A 25,615-nucleotide genomic window follows, 5' to 3' on the forward strand; every position below is an offset into this window, starting at 1 on the left:
AAAGCACTCTACATCTGTTTTGCATTGTTAATTTTCAGTTTATTTTAATAATAGAAAAGTTTGCATCACTTGATGATGCAAGTACTAACATGAGCTTCCACACAGTATCTGCTAAATAAATGTTTTTGGCAGCTTAGCAAATATCGTATGACTGCAGCATCCACCATTTGAATTCAGATGGCAATTTCCTTCTTCATGAAGAGTTTGTGCATCAGGATAGCACACTGCTGGGTTCTGTATGGTGTTTGAGCACAGTGAGGCAAATGTCCTTAGTGCACAGCCTCAGAGCAGAATGGCCCAAATCAAACAATTGTCTCCTTTGAGTTCCTTTTGACTAATGGCAGGCCTAGCAGGGACTGCTGGTTGGAGGGAATGTTGGCAGACTTGGGGATGAGGAGTATCACCCGCTGGTTGGTCCGACGCCATTCGTTGTATAACCTACAGTGATACCTAAATGATACCTGCCGAGAAAGGAGACAGGTACATTCAGAATCATTTCATTCATCTAAGGAATCAGTGAGGGGTTAGGGAACACACCTTCGAGTGGGACAGAAAGCCTATAAGCAGCCTCACTTGTTAGGATAAAATTGACTAAGATGAAACCAAATGGATAGGGGGCTTGTTCCCTAAGCTTCCACAGCAGAGGAGAAGAGCAGCTCGTGCCCTACTTTCTGCTGCTACATAGTTCTCATTCCCTTCTAATGAAATGAAAAACCAGACATCCTGCCCATCTATCCCAAGAGCTAGTAGCCATTTATAACTAGATGAATTTGGGTTTGAGGTTGTTAAGCTGATGATTTCTGTAGCTGGCTCGCGTGCAGGCATTAGCAGGACCATATGTTCCACCTTGTAATGCTTTGTTGCTAAATGTATTGAATTCAGGATTGGATAGGTACCACAAGATGAGTGTGACTGACTTCCAGCATGCACTGTCTCTCAGAATCGGTGTCTCAGCCAGGGTTGTCTTTTGAATTTTTTTTTTTTTTACTGCTCGCAGGTAACCAATTGCAAACTCAATGTGGCCTGCTAATAGTGGAAGGGCAATGACTGCTGTGAATATATACCAGATCACTTAAAGTAGTCTACTGATTATTTTAGTGACAGCCAAGTGCACAAGTTAGGTCTGTATGCAGCGCTGTATTTACACAGCTATGTCAAACACCTGTTAGTTGGCTTGGGGCTTGTTGGTAAGCTGTGCCAAATGACAAGGATGGTGTTCCTGAGCTGCAGGCAGGAAGGGACCCAAGCAGCAAGCACCGAAGTGCTATGCAATTTTCACACACAACTTGTCATTTGTCATTGATTTTTATGCACCTGTGCCACTTCACTAGGTCACCACCATTCAGAGGGCAGAGGTTGCTATGCAGGTGCTGCATCTGGTTCCCTGACATGCAGTGCTGGTGGTGTGGATGGCTACAGAGCACAGTGCTCCTGCACTAGCCATCTACGTGCCTATGAATGTATCCTTCAAAACCCTTTTAGTTGCAAAAGAGTGCTTTTAGCTAAATAAATGATTTTCCATCTGTAAAATCATACAGGGACCAAAAAAAAAACAAAAAAAAAAAATATTTTTTATTAGGTTCTTATCCTGAGGAAAACCAACAGAGCTTTTGCTTGCTGAGAAGTTGCCCAAGGACAGCTCTTTCCACAGATGAATTAATTCCTCACTTTTCCATCTCCTCTGCTCCCCCTGAAGGTAAAGCAGTCTGTGTCTTCACCTCATATAGGAACAGCCCATATGTAAGAATATGAGAAATCTCTTTTAAAAAGGCACTGGTAGTCACTGTAGTATCAGCAGAAATAATGTGGTAGAGAGAGAGGAAGCAATTAAAAAAAAAAAAACAACAACAAAACAGCAAAAAAAAAAAAAAACTCTACAAAGATGAATGCTATGCAGAGTGCTGTAACCACCTCAGATAAGTGAGTAGGAGTTCAGGCTGAGCTCTTCTGTAGTATCATATGTGATTCTTTGAGAAAGAGCAAAATTGTTACTCCAGGCTTTAATTACTTGTCTGCTTACATCATTTCACAGAATATCCTAGTTCAGTGGGCACTTGCCTTGAGGTGGTTTCCCAGTGATGTCAGCTGCTCAATTTCATTGAGAGCATCCAGACCAGTGCTCCTTGCCCAATGCTGCTACTCTGGGGTGGAACTCAGACACTGCACCAACAATGCCTGTTCCTACACTGGGCATTGCCACACTGGGCATTGTTCACCTCTTCAATACTATAGGGAGGGGAAGCGTGTGTCTCTAATTTGGGTTCATTTAGGCTACCCTTGGTGTTTAATCAGCAGTTATGTTACACTGGAAGCTACGTGGCCAATCCTCTTGCACCCTTCTTAGCCTCACAGAAAGGTCAGCGAGTGCATGGAGAGGCAGAACATGGCCCTAAATCCTTAAACAGAAATCAGTTTTTTTGTTTTTTTTTTCTGAAGGTTTCATCTTGGGCAGAGCAGAACTTTTCTTTCTTTGGGGTGTGTGTTGGGGAGCATAGATCAGTTGCAGTGATTAACTGAGGAAAGGTAAAAGCATTTTATGGAGGATTTGGCTGTGACCTCCCTTTCAGGGGAAGGGATCAGACAGCTTCTTGGGTGCTAAAAATTACCTCTCCCCCTTTTTCTGTTCACTGGGATACTGTGGTGCTTACTGCTTTTGCCTACAAGAGAATAAGCTGATTTATGGGAAGTAAAGTTAAATATTAGTTTTCTTAATTTTCCCAGGACCTAGAGAAGCGATATATCACACGTCATGTGTAATTTACACAGTAGCTCTCAACATGTTTCTGCATAGCCATAACTAAGCAAGCAGAACAGGATTCTCCCATCTCCTCAGCACTGAGAATTGAAGGGAGGTCTGCACATCTGGCACATACCTGGGCAAACACGGGCTGGGGCTTTCCTGCAGGAGCACTGCACCTCAAGCTGCTGAGCACACAGGTAGAGTGTGCCCTCTGCCAGCTTAAGGTAGTTGCTGTAATCTCTACTTTGCTTTCATAAATCTGCCTTCTGGCGAGGTGCATGAATACACCACCTCTTGAGCTTGATGAGTTAATCTACAAACACACGTGAATCTGCTCAGAACTCGTCCAGCACTAATGCTGAGAGCGAAATGAGGGCACATTCAGTACTGTGGACAGCGCCTGAGCATCCTCCCCACCGCGTCCTTCTGCTCCACCGCTCCACCCTCAGCTAACTGGGTGCTGAGCAGGAGGTCCTTCCACCCCACAAAGGCAGGAAGCCCCGCGCCTGCTCGATGGATGCAGTGCTTCATTGCCCATCCACCTCCTGCTGGGCTGTGCGATGGCTCCGATTCAATTACATCTTGCACAGCTCAGTGGGCATTAAAGATGTTGTGCCTCCGTTAAACCAGCTGAGGTGTGCCTTTGTATCAAGATCACTCTTAGCATACTCTCCAAGCACTAAGTAACTTCTAAAGGGCGCATACATTTCTCTGTAGGATTCTGAAAGGAGAAACATTATGAAGTGAATTAGAAGGAATTTCATCCCTGTCAAAGCAGTAGCAGTAGATGTTGCTAGCTTACATCTGAGATGCTCCTGAAATCTTAATGAGCAACGTCAGATGTGTCCACATGTCACAAGCAATTAAATGAAATTACTACCTGCTTGAGGGATGCAATTCAGAGACTCAGATGGGCTTGAGCAGTGGGCCCAGGAGAACCTCATGATATTCAACAAAGCCAAGTGTACGGTCTGCACCTGGGTCATGGCCATCCCCACTAGCAGTAGAAGCTGGGAGATGAAAGGATTGAGCACAGCCCTGCCAAAAAGACTTGGTAGACAGAACTGAACGTGAGCCAGCAACGTGCCCTCAGCCCAGAAAGCCAACTGTATGCTGGGCTGCAGCAAAAGAAGTGTGTGGTCGGAAGGGTGAGGGAGGTGATCCCGCTGCTCTGCTTTGTGCCGGTGAGGCTCCCCTGGAGTACTGCATCCAGATGTGGAGTCCTCAGTACAGGAGAGACATGGACCTGTTGGAGCACAAGCAGAGGAGGGCCATAAAAACGATCCGAGGGATGGAACACCTCTCCTATGAGGAGAGAGCTGAGGCTGTTCAGTGTGGAGAAGAGAAGGCTGCGGGGAGAACTGATGGCTTTTCAGTATCTAAAAAGGGGCTACAAGAAAGAAGGGGACAGACACTTCAGCAGGGTCTGTCGTGACAGGACAAGGGGAAATTTAAAGTCTATTTCAGAGAAGACTTCGCGTGTAACGACTGCAACAAGTGATCCCGGCGGGCAGGAGCCGCGCTTGCGCCGCCGCGGGTGCCGACGCTGTGTGGGCGGAGCCGGGAATGAGGGCAGCCAACCCCGCCTGAATAAAAACTGCCCGTAGGGAGCGCCGCGAACACGGCGTGCGAACGGGGCGCGCCCGTCAGGTAGCGCGGGGCAGGGTGGGAGGGCCGGGAGGAGCCTCCTGCCTTCTTTCTCCGCTCCTGCTCTAGGAACTCTGGGATGTTACCGCCTCTTTCATTATCGTGGTGGGGACCCGTCGCAGCAGCTGGGCTGAGGCAGCAATGCAGATTGAGGGGACACAGCCTCTCTGGGCTCATGCGTGCACCCAGGTGGGCACCCGTGGGGTGAGGCGGTAGTCCAAAATGCTGACTCTGGATTGCCCCATAATCTCGAGGTCTCCCTGGGTCCTGAGGGAGAAGAGGGCTGTCATGGCTGCAGGTGTGCCCTGTTCAAGGAGGTGCTTGAGCAGATGGCCGGGCTGCCACAAGAAATCAGCAGCCTGAGGGGCTCCCGGGAATCTCTGAGGGAGACAGATTGGAGCTGAGGGATGTTGTCACTGTTGGGGATTGCTGGGAAAAACCTCCGAGCTGTCCCGTGGGATCGTGCAAGGCCTCCTCAGAGAAGGTCATATTGCCAGTACTGCATCCAAAATCTTGTGTCCCTCCAGGGGTAACTGAACCCGCTGCTTCCCTTAACTGCCTGTATATCAGTGCATGCAGCGTGGGAAGTAAACAGGATGAGCTGGAGATCTGTGTGCATTTGCAGGGCTGTGATCTCACTGCAGTCACAGGGATGTGGTGGGGCAGCTCGCATGACTGGTATGCTGTCGTGGAGGGCTACATCCTTCTTTGGAAAGATAGGATTGGGAAGTAAAGGTGGAAGAGTTGCCCTTCATGTGAGAGACCAACTAGAATGTAATGAGCTCCATCTGGGAGGGGGGAAGAATGTGAGGGTGAGAATTAACGGGTAGGCTGGGATGGCTGACATCACTGAGGGGGTGTACTACAGGTCACCAGATCAGAAGGATGAGGTTGATAAGGCCTTCTACCTTTAGCTGGAAATAGACTCACAATCCCATGTGCTGGTTCTCATGGGGGACTTTAATCATTTAGATATTTGTTATGTAAGCAACATGGCCAGGCACGTGCAGTCCAGATGGTTCCCGCAATGCGTTGAAGATGATTTTCTGACACAGGTGGTGGAAGAGCCAACAAGGCAGGGTGTTCTTCTTTTTTTCTTTTCAACAGGGATGGGCTTGTTAGGGATGTGAAGGTTGAGAGCAGCTTGGGATGTAGCAATCATGAGATGGTGAAGTTCAAGATCCTGTGTGGAAGAAGTAAGGCAAGTAGGATTGCTACTCTGGACTTTCAGAGAGTCAACTTTGACCTGTTCCTGGACCTACTTGGACGTATCTTGTGGGCATCTCATCTCTTGAAGGTAAAGGGGCCTGTGAGAGCTGAGCAACATTTAAACAGCACTTCTTCCAAGCTCAAGATTGGTGCAACCCTAAGAGTAGGAAATCAGGAGACCTGTGTGGATGAGCAAGGAGTTCATGAATAAGATCAAAGGGAAGAAGAAGGTTTATGGAATGTGGTGAAAGGGCCTTGGGAGGACTATAGGAGTGTTGTCAGGGCCTGTAGGGAAGCAGCATGGAAGGCTAAAGCTCACCTGGAGCCGAAGCTGGCAGACGAGATAACCCCTTATTATTATCTTTTTTTTTTTTGTTAACAGTAAAAGAAAAACTAGGGATAATGTTGATCCCCTGCTGAATGAGGGAGGCGTCCTGGTAATGGGACATGCTGAGAAGGTGGAGATGCTGAATGCCATCTTTGCTTCAGAGACTCCCCTTCAGGACTCCTGGACTCTGGAGGGAAGAGAGAGTCCAGGAAATTGAGAGCTTCCCTCTGATTGAGGAGGAGATGGCCCAAGAGCATCTAGCTGGGATCAGTGTGCACAAATCCATGGGCCCTGATGAGATGCATCCACGTGTGCTGAAGGAGCTGGTAAAGGTGATTGCTGAACTGCTCTCTATCTTTGGCAGGTCTTGGAGCGCAGGAGAGGTGCCTGAAGACTGAAGGATAACCAGTGTCGCTCTGGTTTTCAAAAAGGGCAAGAAAGAGGATCTGGGGAAACTACAGGCCATTCATTCTCACCTCTGTCTCTGGAAAGGTGATGGAACAGCTTGTTCTGGATGCCATCTCAAGCAATTGGAAGAGAAGAAGGTCATCAGGAATAGCATGGATTCACCAAGGGAGAATTGTGCCTCAACCAACTTTGTAGCCTTCTTTGATGGTATCACCATGCTGCAGCACCTGCTTTGAATTCCTCCTCACTGCTTCCTCCCTCCCTCTCCTGCCCAGAATTTGAGATTTGAGAAGTACAGACCTCAAATGCACTGCATCTTTCTGAATTTCCAAAGAACTTAATATACATGGAATGAAGAGATTTCTGAATGTAAACGATGCTTTATGCAATGCTTCATCCACTCTACAGCACTCTAGAGTGGTAGAGGTGTAATTAATTTCCTGCTCTACTCTTTCCCCCATACCCATACTCACTAAGGTCCAAAAGAGGTAAATGGTGAAGAGTGCAACAGTAAGTGCAATGAGGCCAACAGCTTCCAGCCTACTGCTGAAGTGCAGGTGATCCACAGCTCCCCGCAGGCACAGCCAGCCAGAGACGGTTGCCAGTGGAGTGATGAACAGGAAACACACCATGTCCCCGAAGAGAGTCCGCTTCTCATGCTGGGGACCTGGGTTCCTCAGCCACTGCAGGCAAAGCACAGACAAAGCAAGTGTCAGCCAGCAGAGTGCACCTTCTGCAATTCCAGAGCAGTAACTCTCGTTACTGCTTTCTGTCCTATTTTAAGATATATATATATGTATATATAAATCTGCCAGTAACACTAGCAAAGCCATTTTTAACTTGCCTTCAGGTATCTGCATGCAAGCAGAGGTGAATGCACACAAGGTTACTTTTATTAAGAGGATATTAATCTTGCAAAACAGAGTGCCTGAAAGTCAATGCCTGAAGTGAAGGCTGATTGAACAGTTATCAGTCCTGCACACCTCCATTGCTATAAACAGGATTTCAGATAGCAGAGGTGAAAAAGTTCAGCCTGGAAGAGCACACTGAGGCCTTCTAATTTAAAAACCTCATCATTCAAGTCAGTGTTTAAACAGGATGACTACTGAGCCATGCAACCTTTGCCACTGTATGATGCAGGTTACTCTCTGTGACAGCTGCAGCATCCTTGTTTTCCTTTTTCTCTCTACAGATATGCACAGTACTACCAAAAGGTATCAAACATTTCTGCTGTGGTGCCACCCAAAAGCCACAGCCAGCAAAGGGTTATACACCAGTCCTGGGCCTTGCACTGCACCCTGTCTGGCTGGTGTGCTCTCATCCTCTGCTCTCAGTGCAGCAGGAACCATGGCCATTGCAGCAATGATGCTCACCCAGGTGTCCCAACCTGCTGTTTTCAAGCCCCACTTCACCTTTTCCTGCTTTGCCCACTGCAGGAAAATAAATGCAGCATGTGTCTCTTCAGCTGAATATGGGGTAAAACAGCAGCCACAGAAGTGAGTGCATCCAGGAGCACGTGGCCACAGACCAGGCTCATTTTTTTCAGCATAACTTAGGAATTGAGAGGAACGCAAAAATATACTTTTAAACAAATTTTTGACAGGCTTTCAAGTCACTTACTTTAAAATAACAGGAATCACAGAATGGCTTGGGTTGGAAGAGCCCTTAAAGACTACCCAACCCCATGCCCTTGTAGGGCTGCCCCCCACCAGTTGAGGATGTGCAGGGCTCCATCCAACCTGGTCTTGTGCACCTCCAGGGATGGGGCACCACAGCTTCTCTAGGCAGCTGTGCCTCACCACCCTCTGAGTAAAGGATTTACCCCTAATATCTCATCTAAAGTTCCTCTCTTTTATTCTAAAACCATTCCACCTCATCCTATCTCTGTCAGACCATATAAAAGTTGTTCCCTGTCCTGCTTGTAAACATCTTTCAAATACTGGAAGGTTGTAATGATGTCTCCCTGGAGTTTTCTCTTCTCCTGGCAGAACAAGCTCAGCTCCTGCAGCCTTTTTTCAAAGGAGTGGTGCTCTAGCCCTTTGGTATTCTTCATGGCCCTCCTCTGGACGCACTCCAGCAGCTCCACGTTTCTTGTTCTGGGGGCCCCAGGCCTGGATGCACTACTGCAGATGGGGCCTCACAAGGGCAGAGTAGATGGGGGCTATCCCCTCCCTCTCCCTGCTGCTACCCCTCTTCTGTGCAGCCCAGAGTACTGTTGGCTACAGGCACACACTGCTGACTCATGTCCAGTTTTTCATCTACCAGAAACCTCAGATACTTCTCCATGGGGCTACTCTCAATGAGTTCTTCTCACAGTCTGTACACATATCTAAGATTGTCCTGATCGAGGTGCAGCACTTTGCTCTAGGTCTTGTTGAACCTCACTGGGTTCCTGTGAGCCCATTTTTTGAGCCTGTCCACGTCCCTTTGTATGTTAGCCCTTCCTGCTATTGTGCCAACTCCACCTTCAGTAAACTTGCTGAGGGGGCACTTGCTTCCGCTATCTACACTGCTGATAGATGTTGAAGAGAACAAAATCTTAAGTATAAAGAGCTTCATAACTACTTTGTACATCCACAAGCAACTTCAGATGCAAGGCAAGGCACTCTTCCAAGAGGACTGTGCAGTAGCATTCCTTCCTTTCCAAGCAGTGCCAGAGATTTGACATTAATGAATGCACCCTACGACTACAGCAGGGCAGGCAGAGGGCAGGAGCAACACACCCAGCTCACCCCCAGGGTGTGTGTAGGAAGGAGGGTTAGGCCCACATATGAGCAGTTTATAGTATTTGAACACCATAAAGCCATGTGCGAAAAACTTGGAAACACTTTCCTTGGAGTCTTGTTCCATGTGTTTAAAAACTATACCAAGGGTGCATGCATAACAGTCTCAGGGTATATTCTAGACATTCTAGACATGACTGATTGCAACTTCTCCTTGTTCAATTTCCATGAATTCCTGTAATGAGAAACTGACAGGAAAATGAGAGGAACTCAACACGCCTGGCAGCAGGGATTTTGCTCTTACAAGCAGCTGTCAGAAGGGTTTGTGGCATTTGTTTAAGAGGTAACGTGGCAGAAAAATGCTGAGCACCTGCTCTGCATCTCAGTCTCCACAGAGCAGCAGCTGCGCACCAGTTTTCCAGCATCTGCATACCCAGTGCCAGGCAGGAAAGAGGCATGGCTGCTCCCCAAGCATGTTCAGCATGGTTACATTCATAGGGCCAGTAGAACCCAGGCAGCACAGCTGAGCAAGAAATGCCATGCATCTATGGAAAGGAGAGGAGAAAGACAGGAATGTGTCCATGTGGCAAGCATGCAATGCACCCTCAGTATGTTTGTAGATGACAACAAGTTGGGAGGAACTGTCAATCTGCATGAGGGTAGAAGAGCCCCTTAGAGGAGTCTGGAAAGGCTTGATCAATGAGCTAAGGCCAACTGCATGAACTTACGAGCTTCAACAAGACCAAGTGTCCTGCACTTCAGTCACAACAGCCTCATGCAACACTACAGCCAGCAGAACATGGGCCAGCAGAATGCTCACATGGCCAAGGCCAATGGAATCAGGCATATCACCTGCGTAGAATACAGGGATGGTGTCCGGATTTGCAGAGAGGGGATTAAGAAAACCAAGGTGCAGATGGAACTGAACTTGGAGAGAGATGTTAAGAGCAACAAGAAGGGATTCTATAGGTAAAATGGCCAGAAAAGGCACACAAAGAGAGTGTACCTCCTTTGGTAAATGAGAAAAAAGACCTGGCTACAACAGGTATGGAGAAGGCTGAGGTATGAAGTGAGTTTTTTGCCTCGGTCTTCACTGGCGGACAGGATTCTCATATTTTCTCACATCCCTGAAACTCACATCCCTGAGCTTCTAGGTGGGAACTGGGGGAGTAAATCCCACTCCTGCTGTAAGGGCAGAGCAAGTCTGAGACTGCCTCATAAGAGTGAATGTATACAAGCCTATTGGACCAGATGACATGCACCCCAGGGTCCTAAGTGAGCTGGCTGATATGGTTGCTGAGCCGCTCTCCATCATATGTGAAAAGCTGTGGCTGTCAGGTGAGGTCCCTGGGGACTGGAAAAATAGAAATGTCACTCCCATTTACCAGAAAGGGAGGAAGGAGGACCTATGGAACTACGGGCCAGTGAGCCTCACCTCTTTGCCTGGGAAGATCATGGAACAGATTCTCCTAGGACATGTTAAGGCACACTCTTCATGCAGGTAATAACAACAGGACAAAAAGAAATATTCTCATGTTGCACCAGGGGAAATTCAGGTTGGATATTAAGAAAAAATTCAACTCAGAAAGAGTGGTGAGGCAGTGGCACAGTCTGCTCAGGGAGGTGGTGGAGTCACTGGCCCTGGAGGTGTTTAAAAACCGTGTGGATGTGGCACTGAGGGATGTGTTTAGTGGGTACACTGGGGATAGATGGGCTTCTGGTTGGATTTCATGTTCTTCATCGTCTTTCCAGCCTTAATGATTCTATCATTCTATGAGTTTTCCATAGCACACATCTTTCTCATACTTCAGGAAACAGGAATACAAACAAGATCTTAGGAGTCTATTCCAACCTTAATGATTCTATGATTCCATGATTCACACACATTAGGGCAGATGTTGTTTCCCCCACTCCATTGTGACTTTCACAATGTACAATACAGTGCACCTGAATAAAGACAGCATTTGGTGGTCTGCAGATTAACTTGATTGAAAGGTTGAGCATGCTTCATATCCAATGGCTCCCAGCACCATTTCTGTCTGTCTGACCCACGTGAACAAAGAATGAAAACTAAGTAACTCAAATACAAGAAGAGGCCAGGACAGACGAGTAAATAACAGTTATATAAAATCATTAGGTAATAAATTAAAACCTCAAATTTTTATAGTCCAATTTTAAAAGCTGAAGTTATTTCACTGACTGTTTCTAAAATGGAAGTCCAAAGTTCTCAGGGGAACACGCTTCAGCAGGGAGCTGGACCAGGTGATCTCCAGAGCTCCCTTCCCATCCCTGTGGTTTGTGATTCCGTGAACAGTAATTTCAATGGCTACACAGATTTCAGTCACAGCATGCATTTTAATCTGGAAATAGCGCACGCGAATTTTCAAACATGCTCCTGTTTAGATTCTAGGTTTCAGTCTTTTGTTTTGAAAATGTGCACTGTAAAGTTACTTTATAGCTAAAAAGCCAAGTCAGCAAATCGTTCAGTGAAAGTGAAACCTGTGCAACAGCTCCAGCAAAGTGCTGAGCTGATTAATTGCTCTGGCAGCACAGCTGGGACTGCCATGCTGGCAAGGAACAAGGTGCAAGACTAGATGCAACTGTCAGACCTGCACTATGGCACTCTGAAACCCCTCCTATTAAAATGTGTCAATGCACTCGATTGCATCTGCAATAAATTAAGATGTAACAACAATTTCAATTTTTGAAAAAAAGACAGGTTGTAAAAAGAGTCACGTCTGAAGCTAAACACTGGCCCAGCTGGCAGTCACTGCCATCACCAAGTGCCATCTTGAAGTGAACGTCCACTACTGTTCCAGATATGCAGGCAGAGTGCCAGAGAAAGAAGGCGCAGCGATGGCAGCAGTGGCGCATGGCAACATCCCTGGGCAGACAGCCTCTTGCTAAGAAACATGCTGAAGACTGCAGGACTGGGGAAAGCTCCCTGATCTGGTCTCCTGCAGTCAAGGAAGGATTCTGCTTTGGCTGGAACAAAGAAGGACCATAGAGGGGACTGAGAGCCTTTGTCATAAGAGCAGACTTCAGAGGTTCTCTCAATTACTCCAGCAAAATCATGTCTATGGGTGCATCTCAGGGGTGGCCAGGAAAACAGGAGAACTGATGGGGGATGTCAGCAAAGGAAAAGGGCTTCTTAAGCTAATGGACAATGTTGGCATGAAAACAAATGGCTAATAATTGGTCATAAATACGTCTAGGGTAAGAAACTGAAAAACCTTCCCGGCTTTCAGATGTTCAAGCTCTGGAACAGCCTCCTAGGAGTCTGCAGATCATGAAGGAAGCTGTTTATCTTTTGAAAAGAATATCAGAGGTAATGCAGTTATCAGAAGGAAACATTGCTTGAACATCCAAAGTACCTTCACCTCACACACATCATAGTGCACACAGAGGACCTACTGCAGTTACATCACCAGGCAGCACTGAATTTGAATGACCGCTCATCCCAGAAAGACAAAACATAGCTCCTCACCCTCATCAGAGCATCTCCTTGCTTCTTTCAGCTGAATGCCAACTCCAGCTCTTCAGAGCTTGATGTGGATTTGCAGCAATTCCTGGAAGACTTTTGGCCTGTAAGCCAATTACTGGCTTCCCAAACTTCACTTAGGCTTAAAACTGCACACAAAGCCAGATCTATCCCCAAACCCTTTTAATACACATGTACTAAGATGTGGCAGAAGCCTTCCATCTGAAGAAGGAATTAACAAGAAGAAACTGAGGGCACATTTGAGAGGCTCTGCCTTGGCATTTATTGACCCAACTACAATGAGCTGCATCAGCAAACTTTCTCAAAGCACCTCCAAGAGTCAGAGGTATTTCACCAAGGTCCCAGTTCTAGGAGAACTCATCTCATCGGTCTGACTCCAATTGAATGACACACAAAAACTAAAGTATTTGCTTTAGTGTTTTCTGTGTCAGATCCTAAGGCCACTCACAGTTTCTACTGGGAAGCCCTTTTTTTGTTCAATACATTCTGCTTGGAAAATTGATTTTACATAAATACTGCTTGAGTTGTATCAGCAGCAAGGGAGATTCGGCAAAATATGATGAAAATCCTCCACCCTGCCTTTTAGTTAAAGATATTTATAGTGTTATCATATCTGAGGCTGGGGGAGAAGACAGGAAGGAATTGTTTCCCTTTGAGCCAAAAATAGCTTATTACATGCCAGTTCATTCCATTTTTTCAGGCTGATGACTTCACAGTGAATCTCAGTGAAAGCAGCCTACATGCAAGCAGAACTAAGAGCAATTATTGTCATCTCTGGTGTCACTCTGGCGGTGCCCAGTGGGAGGGTTTTCTTTTGGGCTCTAAGTCAAGAAAGGCCAATACTGCCTGGTTTTCCAAGAGCGCTTCTCTTGGATGAAAGATATTCAGACTGGATATTAGGAAAAATTATTCTCTGAAAGAGTGGTGATGCAGTGGCACAGGCTGCCCAGGGAAGTGGTGTGGTCACCATCACTGGAGGTGTTCAAGAGCTGAGTGGATGTGGCAATGAGGGATGTGGTTGGTGGGCACGGTGGGCTGGGATGATGGTTGGATTTGAAGATCTTGGAGATCTCTTCCAACCTTAATGATTCTATGATATTTCTAAATACCAAGATGACCAGTTATGTACAAGAAATACACAGTAATTTAATTTAAATATGTAGGTAGTTCTGTTCAAATACTTTTTTACTTGAAAATTTTTGTTTGAAGCTTTTTATTCTACAGAATGTTTTGAAACAGATTAAGTTACCAGTCTGTAACTAAAAATGTCTTCTAGACCAGATTGGTACCTGTATTTGTTTAATTAATGTGTAATTAAACATCTTGGTTCGCTCAAAACTTTTTTAGGTAAATGTTTTACCAAAGAAAACAAACATTTCTCAACTGAAAAAAAGAATTTCTATTTCAGGTATTTTTCCTTCTTAGGTCAACTATCAGTTACTGGCACAACACTACTCTCTTCAGTGGGCTGCTCTTGGAAGAGCCTTGGTGATAGCCAGTATAGATGCTCCTTCAGTCCTAGAGACAGAGTTTCTAGATATGTGACAACTGAAAACTAAAGATTTGAGCTCTGTAGTTTGCTGTGCCAACATTATGGCCTGTTCATACCTGTGTCAGCACTTAACCCTCATTTTAACTAAAGTTTTAGGGAATATTTTCATTGCTGACGTATGAACGAGCCAAAGATACTGTTCTGAAATAAGAAAACAATCTCATTTGCATGTTTTCATACACGAAGAGAATAAGAGATTTATTATAAGGGTGGTATAGGATACAATTTATAATTATTGTGTTTTGGAAAAAAACAAAAACAAAAACAAACAAACCTAAACATAAGCAACAGTGCAGACAGGAACCAACTCTGGGCTAGAAGTAAGCATGAAGCAGAGTACTGCGGGCTGTAGCTATCACACCACAGCAGATTCTGCCACTTGGACCTTTCAGCCTGACAGCTGGAAAGCAGGAGTGTGATACACAGTGCTTCATCAAGCTGTGATAATAGAAGTAGCTGGCAGATGTGGTGTTCTTTTTCTGGATTATACAACATTAATATCTAAAAACAGGATTAGTAATTTTACGATAGCAAAAACAAACAACAGAGCATGCTAAGCTCACAAAATCAATGACGTTTCTTGGAGGTCCAATTAAACAATATTGAATCTTGTAACATTACTGCTGTTCAGTTTCCCTATTACCAACTTCTAATTCGTTTAATGATATTTCACATGATACTTCTAACAAGTAAAAGATTCCAAGATGTGTCAAGAAAAAAGATTCTGTGATACTGGAGAGAAGCAGTATTTCATTTTATCTGCGTGTTTTGTAAAGTCACCATTACATTTTTGTGTGAATGTCCTCCCAATTAGGCAAAAAAACAAAAGCAATCAAGAAAATCCATCAACAAAAATTATGGTTTTAGGTTTTAAATCCAAAGTGAAGCAGATTCACTGTTTGCAACACATATTGTAGCACACTGCAAATACCACGATCCAGTCAATAAAAGTTTGATAGCCCTTCCAGAATTCATTGAAACTTTCCGTCTTAGCAATTTTCTCAGTAGAAGCAGCAGTCTTTGACAGGCTTCTGTGGGCAGTATCTGCTACCTGCAGGTAGGAAATGCTGCCTGCAGGACAGAGATGATGACCTGGTGGCCCAGAGCTGCATTACAGAATTATTAATGTTGGAAAAGACCTCTAACATGTTCAAATCCAACCGCCAACCCATCCCACCGTGCCAACCACGTCCCTCAGTGCCACATCGACTCAGCTCTTGAACACCTCCAGTGATGGTGACCACACCACTTCCCTGGGCAGCCTCTGCCACTGCATCACCACTCTTTCTGAGAAGAAGTTTTTCCTAATATCCAACCTGAACCTCCTCTGGTGTAACTTAAGGCCATTCCTTCTCATCCTATCAATGTTATCTGGAAGAAAAGGCTGACTCCCACCTTGTCACAACCTCCTTTCAGGGAGTTGCAAAGAGCAGCAACATCTCCCCCGAACCTCTTCTTTTTCAGAGAGTCAAGAACCACTACAAAGCTTTTCTGTAAAGAACACTAACTACTTTGTTTATTTTAAAGGACTATGAGCAGCTTGTTTTGATCTCTGAACTCTCCCACTAGAAATGAATACAGTAGGGCATTCTAGGGGCAGAAAGGCAGTCTTGAAAAGGTCGTGTTTTCAAAACTCTATGTTTTACAAGGTTAATTGTTATTTCTTTTTGTAACACTTTAACTCAAACACACTTCTACCAGAAGGCTGCATGGCTGCCTCAAATTCTGCCTATGTTGTCCTTAGGGGAGCATTTAAGCAGCTAAGAACAAGTAGATATAAAAGCATCTCCCCCACTTTGTCCTTCTTATTTGGTATTTTTAGGGTCAAGAAGGGAGGTAGGACATATATATGTATGTATGCCACTCTTATAGAGAGGCCCCTGTGACACCCCCAAGATCTTCAAGCGCTCTCTTCTCTAAAGTGCTGTCCCTTTACCCATTCGTTTAAGGCTGTAATTTGCTTGCTCTTTTTCCAACTATTTATATTAGTAGATCATGGGCACTTTCCCTGTTGCCAGTGCTTGATCAATACTCTGTTCCCATTTTTAAAACGTGCTACAGCAATTCCAAGTGCATCCCTTATTCCCCACAGAAGCAGGCAAAAGAGCTGAACCTGTTTTGCACAACCATGCTGCACTGAAAGCTGGGGCTCCTCTGTGCTCTGAGATTTATGGAAGATTTCACAGAATCATAGAATATCCTGACTGGAAGAGACCCATAAGGATCACTGAGCTCAACTCCTAGTGGGGACTACACCAAGTCACCATTTTCCTTCTGATTTGGAGAGCAGTTTCTCTACCAACAGCATGCAACAAATCAATTGTTAATGATCTGCTTCACTGAGCAGAAGAAAAATAAATAAAAAGAAATACAACAGATAAAAAAGTATGATTCAGAGCCTTACACAAAAAATAAACTCATGTTTCAGTGCAAAGATCCTGGAAGTTTTAAATCAGAATGCACACTTTACTTAACTGCTTCCACTCTTTATTTTCTAATATGAGCTCTGGAGACAGAAATAGATGGGTGAAAAACTGTAGTTAATTTCTACTCAATATTGCTATGTTTATTCTGACTTTATTCTTTCTCCTAGTCATGCTGTTTTACTTATGGGTTTTATGTTGTTAATGAAGTGCTTTTTGTTTGCTTGCTTGCTTGCAAAAATAATAATAATAAAAAAGAATGAACCAATAGATACCAAATCCTGATTGGTTTAAAACATGTAAATAACTTATAAGCATTACTAGCTTGTCTTAGAAGTTCTTACGCCACACTGACGGTGCATCTGTTTTTTTCTAACATTTTGTTGGACTTCAGTACATTGTAGTGCCATGTTTTGGATACATTTCTGGAGGAAAGTCATGGGAAACAATATAGTAGCAATGTGGAAATCAAAGTGAAGATGATACATAATACTCATGTAAAATTTATCAAACCTTTGTGCTTAAACACAGCAAAAACATCCATGTGACTATTGTCACACATTTCCAGGGTCACAAGAACCATAAACTGGCTTTACTGAAAGAAGAATCCTACTTAAACATGAAAGGTCCAAAAACTTCCTTGCAGTTTGATTCCACTCTATTTGTTTTTGTCTGTCACAATGTCAGATCTACCTGTACCAACCCCATTATCAGACTCAACTTTCCTCCACCAACTAGAGTTTCTGCTGCTTCAGCCTAGAGTTCTGGGTTAGTTGTGATAAGGCTCCCTCTGGCAGTGGGGGACAAACACAGCAGCTTTTTTTCCCTTTGAGATGAGGCACCCTTAGGCACATGCCAGGCATCACACCTCCATGTCCACCTTCTCATGCTGTACACCCCTTTTTAATAAAGATGGAAAGGAAACCTATGAAACTACAAGCTGGACAGCCTCACCTCTGTACCTGGGAAGATCGTGGAGCAGATCCTGCTGGAAGACACACTAAGGCACACATTAAGGGACAAGGAGGTGATGTGAGACAAACAGCACAGTTTCACCGAGGGCAAATCTTGCCTTGCGAATCCAGTGGCCTTCAACAGTGGAGTGATGGCTTCCATAAACAAAGGAAGAACAATAGATGTCATCTCAATGGACTTCTTCAAGGCCTTTGATAAGACCCCACACCCACGCTCTCTTCCCAAAATTGGAGATATGTGGATTTGAAGAGTTGGATAGTCACTGGATAAGTAATTGGTTGGATAGTTGCAGCCAGAGTGCTGTGGTCCATGTCTCTACATTCAGGAAGGGGTCAGTGACAAACAGTGTCTCCCAGACGTCCATCTTAGGACTGGTGCTCTTACATGTCTTTACCAATGACACAGAAAGTGAGATCAAGTGTACTCTCAACAGTTTTGCAGATGATTCCAAGCTCAGTGGTGCAGTTGATACAACAGAAGGAAGGGATGCCATCCAAAGAGAGCTAGACAAGCTTCAAAAGTGGGCCCAAGTGAACCTAATGAGATTCAAGAAGGCACAGTGCAAGGAGTGGTGTTTGGGCTGGGGCAACACCAGATATGCATACAGACTGAGAGAAGAATTATTTGAGACCAGACCTGTTGGGAAAGACTTGGAGGTCCTGGTGGATGAAAAGCTAGACATGAGCCAGCAGTGTGCGTTTGCAGCCCAGAAGGCCAACAGTATCCTGGGCTGCATCAAAAGAGTGGTGGCAGCAGGTAGAGGGGGGGGATTGTCCCCATTTACTCTGCCCTTGTGAGGCCCCATCTGCAGTACTGCATCCAGGCCCGGGGTCCCCAGAACAAGAAACATGTGGAGCTGCTGGAGTGAATCCAGAGGAGGGCCATGCCCAACGGATATAAAGTTCTTTTCAGTGTTTTGTAATTTTCTACTTGCAGCCTCTTGTGACCCGTTTGAAAGAGCAGGAGTGGACAGTAGTCCTCCAGGTTTACCATATCTGATAGCCAGTTCCTGATGTCCCAAATGTACTGAAAAAGCACTTTTTCTATCACATCCCATCTCTTATTTTATTGTAACTATATACCAAGTTATCTACAGTGCAGCTGCTGTGAACAAGTTCATGAGTAGCTGTGAAATAAAAGTCCAAGGCAGAGAAGCACCAGCCCATCCACTGAGCCAAAATTCCTACAGAAGCAGGAGGGAGTGTGACAGCTCCTGGTAGGCTGTCGATCCCTATCACTGCACACCTACCTGCTGCACACTAACCACTTGTATAACTAACCCTGAGAAGTGCCTAGCAGCATGTGGTTCTCACCAGTGACTGTAAAATCACACAGGGCAGCACTTCTGATACAAAGGAGACCAAAGGTATGGAGTCAAAGAAGCATGTAAAGAAGAACAATGCTTTCTGCCAAACAAGCTTTGATAAATACCCATGGAAATGAAATACTTGCATACCCCTGTTGCATACTTCTTTTATTTGGTGAAGAACAACACACAGAGCACTTCTCCCAGTGTAAAAGGCAAAATGAGAGTGTGGTAAATAGGAATCAAAACCAACATCAAACTTGTTTTCCTCCTGTATTACTCTGTATGTCCCAGCATCAGAGAAAAACACAGGACCTCAGCCTTCATATGTTACCATCCAGAACCATGGCATGATGCCTTAAGGTAGAAAAGGTGGAGAGCAACTCATACTCATTGAAGACTGAATAAATATTGTCCCAATCACATAGTTAAGAAACACAATTCTTCTAAGGAAAAGAATCTGGGCTAAGAGAATATACATCAAGAATATCCAAAACTTCACAAACACAATTTTGGCAGGATGGACTTTCCTGACTCTACTTCAGCACACTGCACATTCACAGAGAAGTGTTTCTCAACCAAACAGAAGCTTGCAGTGCATCACAGCTAAAGGAAAGTCTCCTATGAGAAATACATACCTTGGAACTCAGTTGACCAGATAGAAACTTAGGATGGAGAAAAGATATAACAAACGAAACAAAGGTCAAAATCAAATTTCTTTTGCTGTAACTTACAACAAAAAATCCAGAAAAAAAGAAGGCTGCTGCTCATAAGCTGGGAGGAGAAAGCAAAGCGATTCCTGCATTTTTGCATCCTGTGCACAAATAATGCAGGAGGCAGGACACAGTTGTAGAGATGTCCCCTTAACCTGAGCTAAAGGTCTATTCAAGGGCATGGGTGCACATCCTTAGCATGAACGTAAGCAGTTGCTAAAAAGAAGGCAAAAAGCCAACTTGCAATAAATTTTCATGGAGTAGTTGCTCTCATTTAATAATATACTAATGACAAACTGACACCATGGTCGAGAGAGAAACTAAATGGGTCCACTAAACTGCTCTGTCCAAATAACTAAGTGCAACACGAAATGTTCTGCTGCTTCCATAAGAACATGCACAGGGGAGGAAGGAAGACGGCTGAACAGGCAGCCATGCCATTTTCTGCTCGCTTCATTTCAAGTCCACTACTGAGGCAGCATCTCCTGGGTGCTAACAGCATGAAAGCTTGTTGGGTATGACATTTCTGGGTAGAGCAAGTAAGTAAATCAATTTGTTTCCTTTGAGATCTTCTTCACACACTTATGGCTACGCCCCATTAGAAGCAGCAATCAAACTAGTGAGGGGAATTTTTTCTTTTTTTGTCCCTTTCAAGAAAGTGAATGATATTTCTTTCAATAGGCAGAAACAAAACAACTCTTTTTTTTTTTTTTTTTTTCCCTGAAGAAAAATCTCTAAGAGAAAAGATTAATATGATGACTGATTGCTTCAAGCATTTTTGTCCTGCTTGTTACTGACCAATGAATGGGATATAGTCTCTGCACGAGACAGGTCCTGATGAGGAATTACTGGATATGCTTGTCTTGGCTACGCTCTATAAATGACCTTATGAGTACATCTATCCCTCCTGACCTCCAAAATGCATTGGTAAACTCATCATTCATCTCCACTGAGAGGACCATTTACTACTTCCATTATCTATTTCCAAGGAACCTCTGGAGAACTAATTGTTCTACTAAATGAAGAGAACTTTGACTCTGGTTGTGCCTCACAATGTCAGCTATGCCAGCACTTCGTGAGTGAGAAACAGTGTGGAGAGTTGATGGTACTTGCCTTATTTGTCATCCCATTACCCAGACATACACGCACAGCTTTTATCCACACATAATGTAATTAGAACAGGTCACTCTGACTTGTCATTAGTCCAAGATTTAGAGCAGGTTTTTGTGAAAGTTTGTCCTGATCGATCTGATAATCATCTCTCCATCCCCTGTTACTTTAGGTAACACAGGGAGGCAGATAAGATGGTGCTGGAGGGTACAGCTAGTGAGAGGATCTGGAAACCTGAACCTGGTTTAGCAGCAATGTGCAGCTAAATGTTGGGAACTGTTCAGACTGGCTGTAATTATTTGCCTGGGGAGGTTTGGGAAATACAAAGCACTGTGTGAAATAGATTAATGCAAACTTTGAGTGCAAACCTAAATCACAGTAATAGAAATCAAGAAGTCTGGCTGACATGTTCCTGCTTAGGTTTGTCTCCTTGCAAACAGCCCATCTCAGTCACTTTTTGTCTTTGATGCTCTCAGCTTTGAAAGAATAAGTTTGATTCCCTTCTAAATCAGACACACACTCCTTCTGTAAGACTGCAAAAGAATGTAAGAGAATCAGTTGCTGCTTTATTACAAGCCTTTCTGCAACTGCCAATAACTGCATTAAAATACTGTGATGTGGATGTGGTGGCTGAGAAGCAAGAAAAGATTGGATAGTAAAGAGAAAAACTTCAGTGAGCAACGTGTGCCATATTTCAGAAATGTCCCTGCACCTAGTTCCCACCTGTCCCCAGCTGAGGAAAAAAAGGGCAGTTTTTAAGTGGTTACTATATGCATGATATACATCAGACCATATATCATATCGTAACAATACAATTGATTTTTAGCACAAAGAGGCTTGCTTCTTTGCTTCTCTGAGATAAGTCATGCTCTATTTGTACAAAGCAAAGCTCAGGAGCAGCCACTGTAAGGGAACAGCTAGATGAAGACAGACTCTAAAATCAAACTGCTTAGCACCCTCTCAGGACTGCGCAACTTTCTTTTCAGAAGAACAGTTCAGGATAGCAACATACTTGCACCAAAACCACACCAACAAGCAAGAAAAGATTTCAGGCCCAGCTCAGGGCATCTGGCTGTAAGAAGAGCTCCCACATCTCTGTTTTTGTGGATCCAAAGGAAGAATGAAGATCTTCTCGGATTCGGACACAAGTGCGAACACCTAACTTCACCCAGCCTGGAGCAGCTTTGGTGGTCTTCAGTGAGAACTGCTCACTCACCACTGCCCATGCCCTGACTCAAATCCCACCTGTCAGTGTTGTCCTGTATCCTCCTACTTGTGAACAAGGGCAAAACAGAACATCCTCTCCCTCATTTTCAACAGTGTAACTACTACCTATTCTGCTACAGTTTGTGGTAATAAGGTAAGCAAGAAGGACACTTTGCCCTCAGCACAACTTTAGCATGCAAGTACTTGGGTCACCACTGATACTTCACATGGTTTCTGAAAATAGTTATTATTTGTAATTTACTTTTAATTTCAGTGTAAATTATATATATATATTTTTCCTCCAAAAGAAAACAGAAAGAAAAAAATCATTATCATGGTAGAGATAATGATTTGGGCTTTTTTTCCTCTCTTTTCCTGGAGATGCAAAAAAATCTGGCAAGCTTCATGCAGCCACTAAAACATCTATTGTTCATCAAAACTGATTTTTAATTGATATGGGAAGAACAATTACCAATTCATGGTCTGGTCTGGTACCCAGACAAGAGGAGGCCAAAAGGTCATTCCAGAATGGCTGAAAATGCCAGACACTGCACAAAAACAATTACTTCTTGTGGGCTCAATACAGAAGCCAGGTTCCTAGGCTCCTTGATTTGTATTGTCTTTCTCAGAAGCAATGAGAAAATAGTTCTTGATATATCAAATATTCTGAATACATCTAGCAGAAACTACCACATATCTATGGCACACCTCTCACCATCACCACCCTGGCTGCTGTATTCTGTACTCCCCACACACCGCACCCCAAACCTTCGCTTATGTTTATAGCAAAGCAAAACCATCAGTCAGGCTCTGCTGCTCCTGCCCTTTCCTTAAGCTCCTGCCCTCACGCTGCAGAGCCTCAGGCTTCCAGCTTGCTCTTGCTTCAGCAGAGCATCTCTGTGATGCCACATAAAGCAGACACGATGTGCTCATTGGGGCTGAGCTCGGGAGGATGTGCCCCTCATACTCACCTCTACCAGCGGCCTGGGTTTGCGCTCCACTGCAAATCTGAAGTGGCAGAGCTCGCAGAAGCTAGTGTTGGACGAGGACAGCCAGTGCTCCAGGCAACTGCGGTGGATGGTCCCCAGCGTCCCCATACACTCGCAAGGAGAAAGCAGGTCTTCCTGACTGCTGCCCTCGTGGCAGATCCTGCACATCGGTCGGTCATTGAAGGGACTGCTGTGGGAGGAGAGACACACTGCCAGTCAGCAACAGCCCTGCCTCCGGGGACACCACCAGTTCACGACGCAGGAAATGTTTGCGGGGTGCATGCTTTGCTCTGTGGTCGATGCAGCGGGCTGCCAGGCTACAGCCACAGGCATGTGCATATGCTTACTTACAGTGTCTGTTCTGTGGGTGTTAAAAAGGGCAGAAAACAAACATACAGCGCTGGTAGATGAGAGGGTCATGTGGGAACAGCTTCATCTGCTGTGAGGGACAATCCCCCACCTGCTGCCCAAGAGTAGATAAGAGCAGCCTGGGAAGGGAATGCCGTGTCCAGCACTTTCCTCCCGCGGCCAATTCTTCTGCATTCTCTCTCAGCATCCCAGAGAAGCTGTGGGTGCCCCATCCCTGGAGGCACTCGGCCAGGCTGAATGGGATCTTGGGCAGCTTCGTCTGGTGGGTGGCGGCCCTGCCGATTGGATGGGCTTACGGGTCTCTTTCAGCTAAAGCCATTCTGAGATTCTGTGATTCTGTGATTCTGTGATTCTATGTGCAAAGGGCGCTCCTCCTTCTAGAGAAAGCTTGGAGACTCCGAACTTAACCAACTTTCTTACGGAAGAATCTCTCTTCAGGGGGCACGGCGGCTTCCCCACGCTCGGGCTCCCCCCGCCGCAGCTGCTGGCGGTGCCTGGCGCGGCTCCTCGCGGCAGCGGGGCGAAGAGGACAGCGGGGTGCACCGAAGCGGGGCGGAGCGCGCAGCTCTGCGCCCGCCCGCTTCCCACGGGGACGTGCAGAGCCACCGGGTTTGAAAAAGTTATTGCAAATAAAGGCGGAACAGCCCTTTCGGGCCTCCGGGTCACCCATGCGGCAGCAGTGAGCAACCCCACAGCGGCGAGACGGGTCGCGTCCCGTCAGGGCTACCCCCGTCCGACGCATCTTTCCAGCTCCGCGCCGCGCAGCCGCGACCCCGCTCCCCGCCCGCACCCCGCCGCTCGCTCCCCGCGTTCCCTACCTCTGCGTGGCGAGGGTCCGCACCACGGAGGAGAGCAGCTGCCCGTCCTTGGCCGCCACCTGCATGACATACCGCGGCCGCCCGCCGCCCGGGCCAGCCGGGCCGCCGCGGGGCGGGCTCTTGCGGCGCGGCGCGGCGGGGAGCGGCGGAGCGGCGGGCGGCGGGCTGCCGCGGCCGTTCGTCATAGCGGAGGGCGGCCGCCGCGCCGGGCGCACATCTGCGGAGGGAGCGGGGGGGCGGCGGTCACACCACGTCCCCGCCCGCCGCTCCCCGCCGCGCCGACCCCCGGCCCCGCCGAACCGCAGCCGGCAGCGAGGTGATCTCGACTTTGCACTTTACCTTTGTGCTCAGGGGGCTGAGCCTTTCTCCCTCTTCTCCCCACCCGAGCGCTGCAAGGAGCGCACAACCTCTGCCGTGCGTGCCCTGCACCTGGGGGCTGTCCCGGCCTCGCGCGGGGAGCCGTGCGGGGAGGGGAAGCTGTGCGAGGAGGAGAAGCGGCCGCTCAACCCCGCCAGGACCCCGCACGGCCGCCCGGAGCGCGGCACCGCTGCCCGCAACCGGCGCCGTCACGCGGAGCCGCCGAAACAGCGTGCGGGGGTGAGCCGTGCCACGCGGTGCGGTGGAAATCACGGCCTGCCTCGGTCCTTCTCCTCTCTGCTCCTTTCCCCATCGCTTAGAATGTATTTTTTGCGATGTCCGGGTGGCAGCTGGGAAGCAGTGGCGACTGCTCGGTCAGCACAGAGGCTGGGAAGTGAAACTCTCGGTGCCTTCGTGTGTCGCTGCTCGCAGATGTACAGCGAGGAGGCTGCGTGCCTGCACGTGCGGGCGGATTGACTGCCTGCGTGGGGAGAAGGCTCCGAGCACGGCTTCGGGACGCGTGCCACTGAGCCAGGCTGTCGTGGATTACCGCTGTGACAGTCACGCTGCAACTGGGCACGTTCCTGTCTGCGCTGCCTCTGATCCTTCAGGAAAACGTTCAGGCTCAGGCACCGCTCCTATTTGTACCGCACCGCAGTGGGAAGCAAAACCTTCAAAAACTAAAAGCTCATTCACTTTTTAAACGATGGTGTTTCCTGTAAAAGAAATCCTGTAATGTGAGCAAATGGCACTGCTTCCTGCAGTCTCCTGAGCGGGAGACTGTGACGGGCAGTCTGTGTGATGCGTGAGGATGTGACAGGGACGCTAGACAGCTCGCAAGATGCAACTTTTCCCTTGGGGACTTGGATTCTTAGAAAGGCGTCTAAAATAGGAAAGCGTCCGTCAACGTGCACGTTGCGTGGGATTCCTGTTGGTATTTTCAGACTGTATACAACCTAGAGGGAAAGCTGCAGGCTGATGAGCCAGCTTACAGTGGATGTAGCATTCGGAGAACAGGCAAGAAAGGCAGTAAGACTCTGCCCCTCATTTAAAATGAAAATGAGGCAAATGGTTGATGTCAAAACTATTAACACATAAAAGATGCAGATTTTGTAGGAGAGGAGGAGCCATAGTGCTCCAAGGAGAATGGAGGAACATCTTTATCAGCAACACTAGTTTTAAAATCCGCACTGAGACTGTTCAACAAGAATACCCAGCCGCTGAGGATCTGCTTCATTAA

The 25,615-nt window shown here is 46.3% G+C and overlaps 1 protein-coding gene and 1 long non-coding RNA gene across 6 annotated transcripts; one reads left to right on the top strand and one right to left on the bottom strand.

Moving 5' to 3' along the window:
- MARCHF3 (membrane associated ring-CH-type finger 3) lies at positions 1–24,845 on the bottom strand. 5 transcript variants are annotated; one of them, XR_016461505.1, is made up of 7 exons: positions 24,019–24,147; positions 22,814–23,021; positions 6,806–7,015; positions 6,401–6,445; positions 5,916–6,318; positions 5,650–5,776; positions 5,479–5,570 (listed from the first exon to the last, which is right to left on the bottom strand). XR_016461505.1 is itself a non-coding variant. In XM_031607745.2 (5 exons), the coding sequence occupies exons 2-5, from the start codon at positions 24,201–24,203 to the stop codon at positions 303–305; spliced, it is 762 nt and encodes a 253-aa protein (XP_031463605.2). In that variant the 5' UTR covers positions 24,204–24,235; positions 24,358–24,517; the 3' UTR covers positions 1–302. The 5 variants fall into 5 exon arrangements, 3 of the variants coding, with proteins under 3 accessions (XP_031463605.2, XP_089987013.1, XP_089987012.1); XR_016461506.1 differs by lacking the exons at positions 5,479–5,570; positions 24,019–24,147 and adding an exon at positions 24,358–24,845 and having other exon boundaries at positions 5,654–5,776; XM_031607745.2 differs by lacking the exons at positions 5,479–5,570; positions 5,650–5,776; positions 5,916–6,318; positions 6,401–6,445 and adding exons at positions 1–461; positions 24,358–24,517 and having other exon boundaries at positions 24,019–24,235.
- LOC149912764 (uncharacterized) lies at positions 4,463–6,514 on the top strand. The gene is made up of 3 exons (XR_016461507.1): positions 4,463–4,576; positions 5,495–5,684; positions 6,289–6,514. It is a non-coding gene; the product is annotated as an uncharacterized LOC149912764 (long non-coding RNA).
- Positions 24,846–25,615: the final 770 nt, after the last annotated feature.

This window comes from Phasianus colchicus, chromosome Z (assembly GCF_987193195.1).
Source record: "Phasianus colchicus chromosome Z, bPhaCol1.hap1.1, whole genome shotgun sequence".
NCBI classification, from domain to species: domain Eukaryota; kingdom Metazoa; phylum Chordata; class Aves; order Galliformes; family Phasianidae; genus Phasianus; species Phasianus colchicus.

Bases quoted from the DNA above. Each gene is read 5' to 3' on its own strand.
- MARCHF3 (XM_090130886.1), bottom strand. From the start codon at position 24,083: ATGCAGGTGGCGGCCAAGGACGGGCAGCTGCTCTCCTCCGTGGTGCGG. The intron at 7,016-22,813 runs GTGAGTATGAGG...CTTTGCCTGCAG, and splicing joins AACCCAGGCCGCTGGTAGAG to TGGCTGAGGAACCCAGGTCC. The intron at 6,319-6,400 runs GTGAGAATGAAT...GTTATCCTTCAG, and splicing joins TCACCTTTCCAGAGACAGAG to TCTTCAGGCACCTCTCCTGC.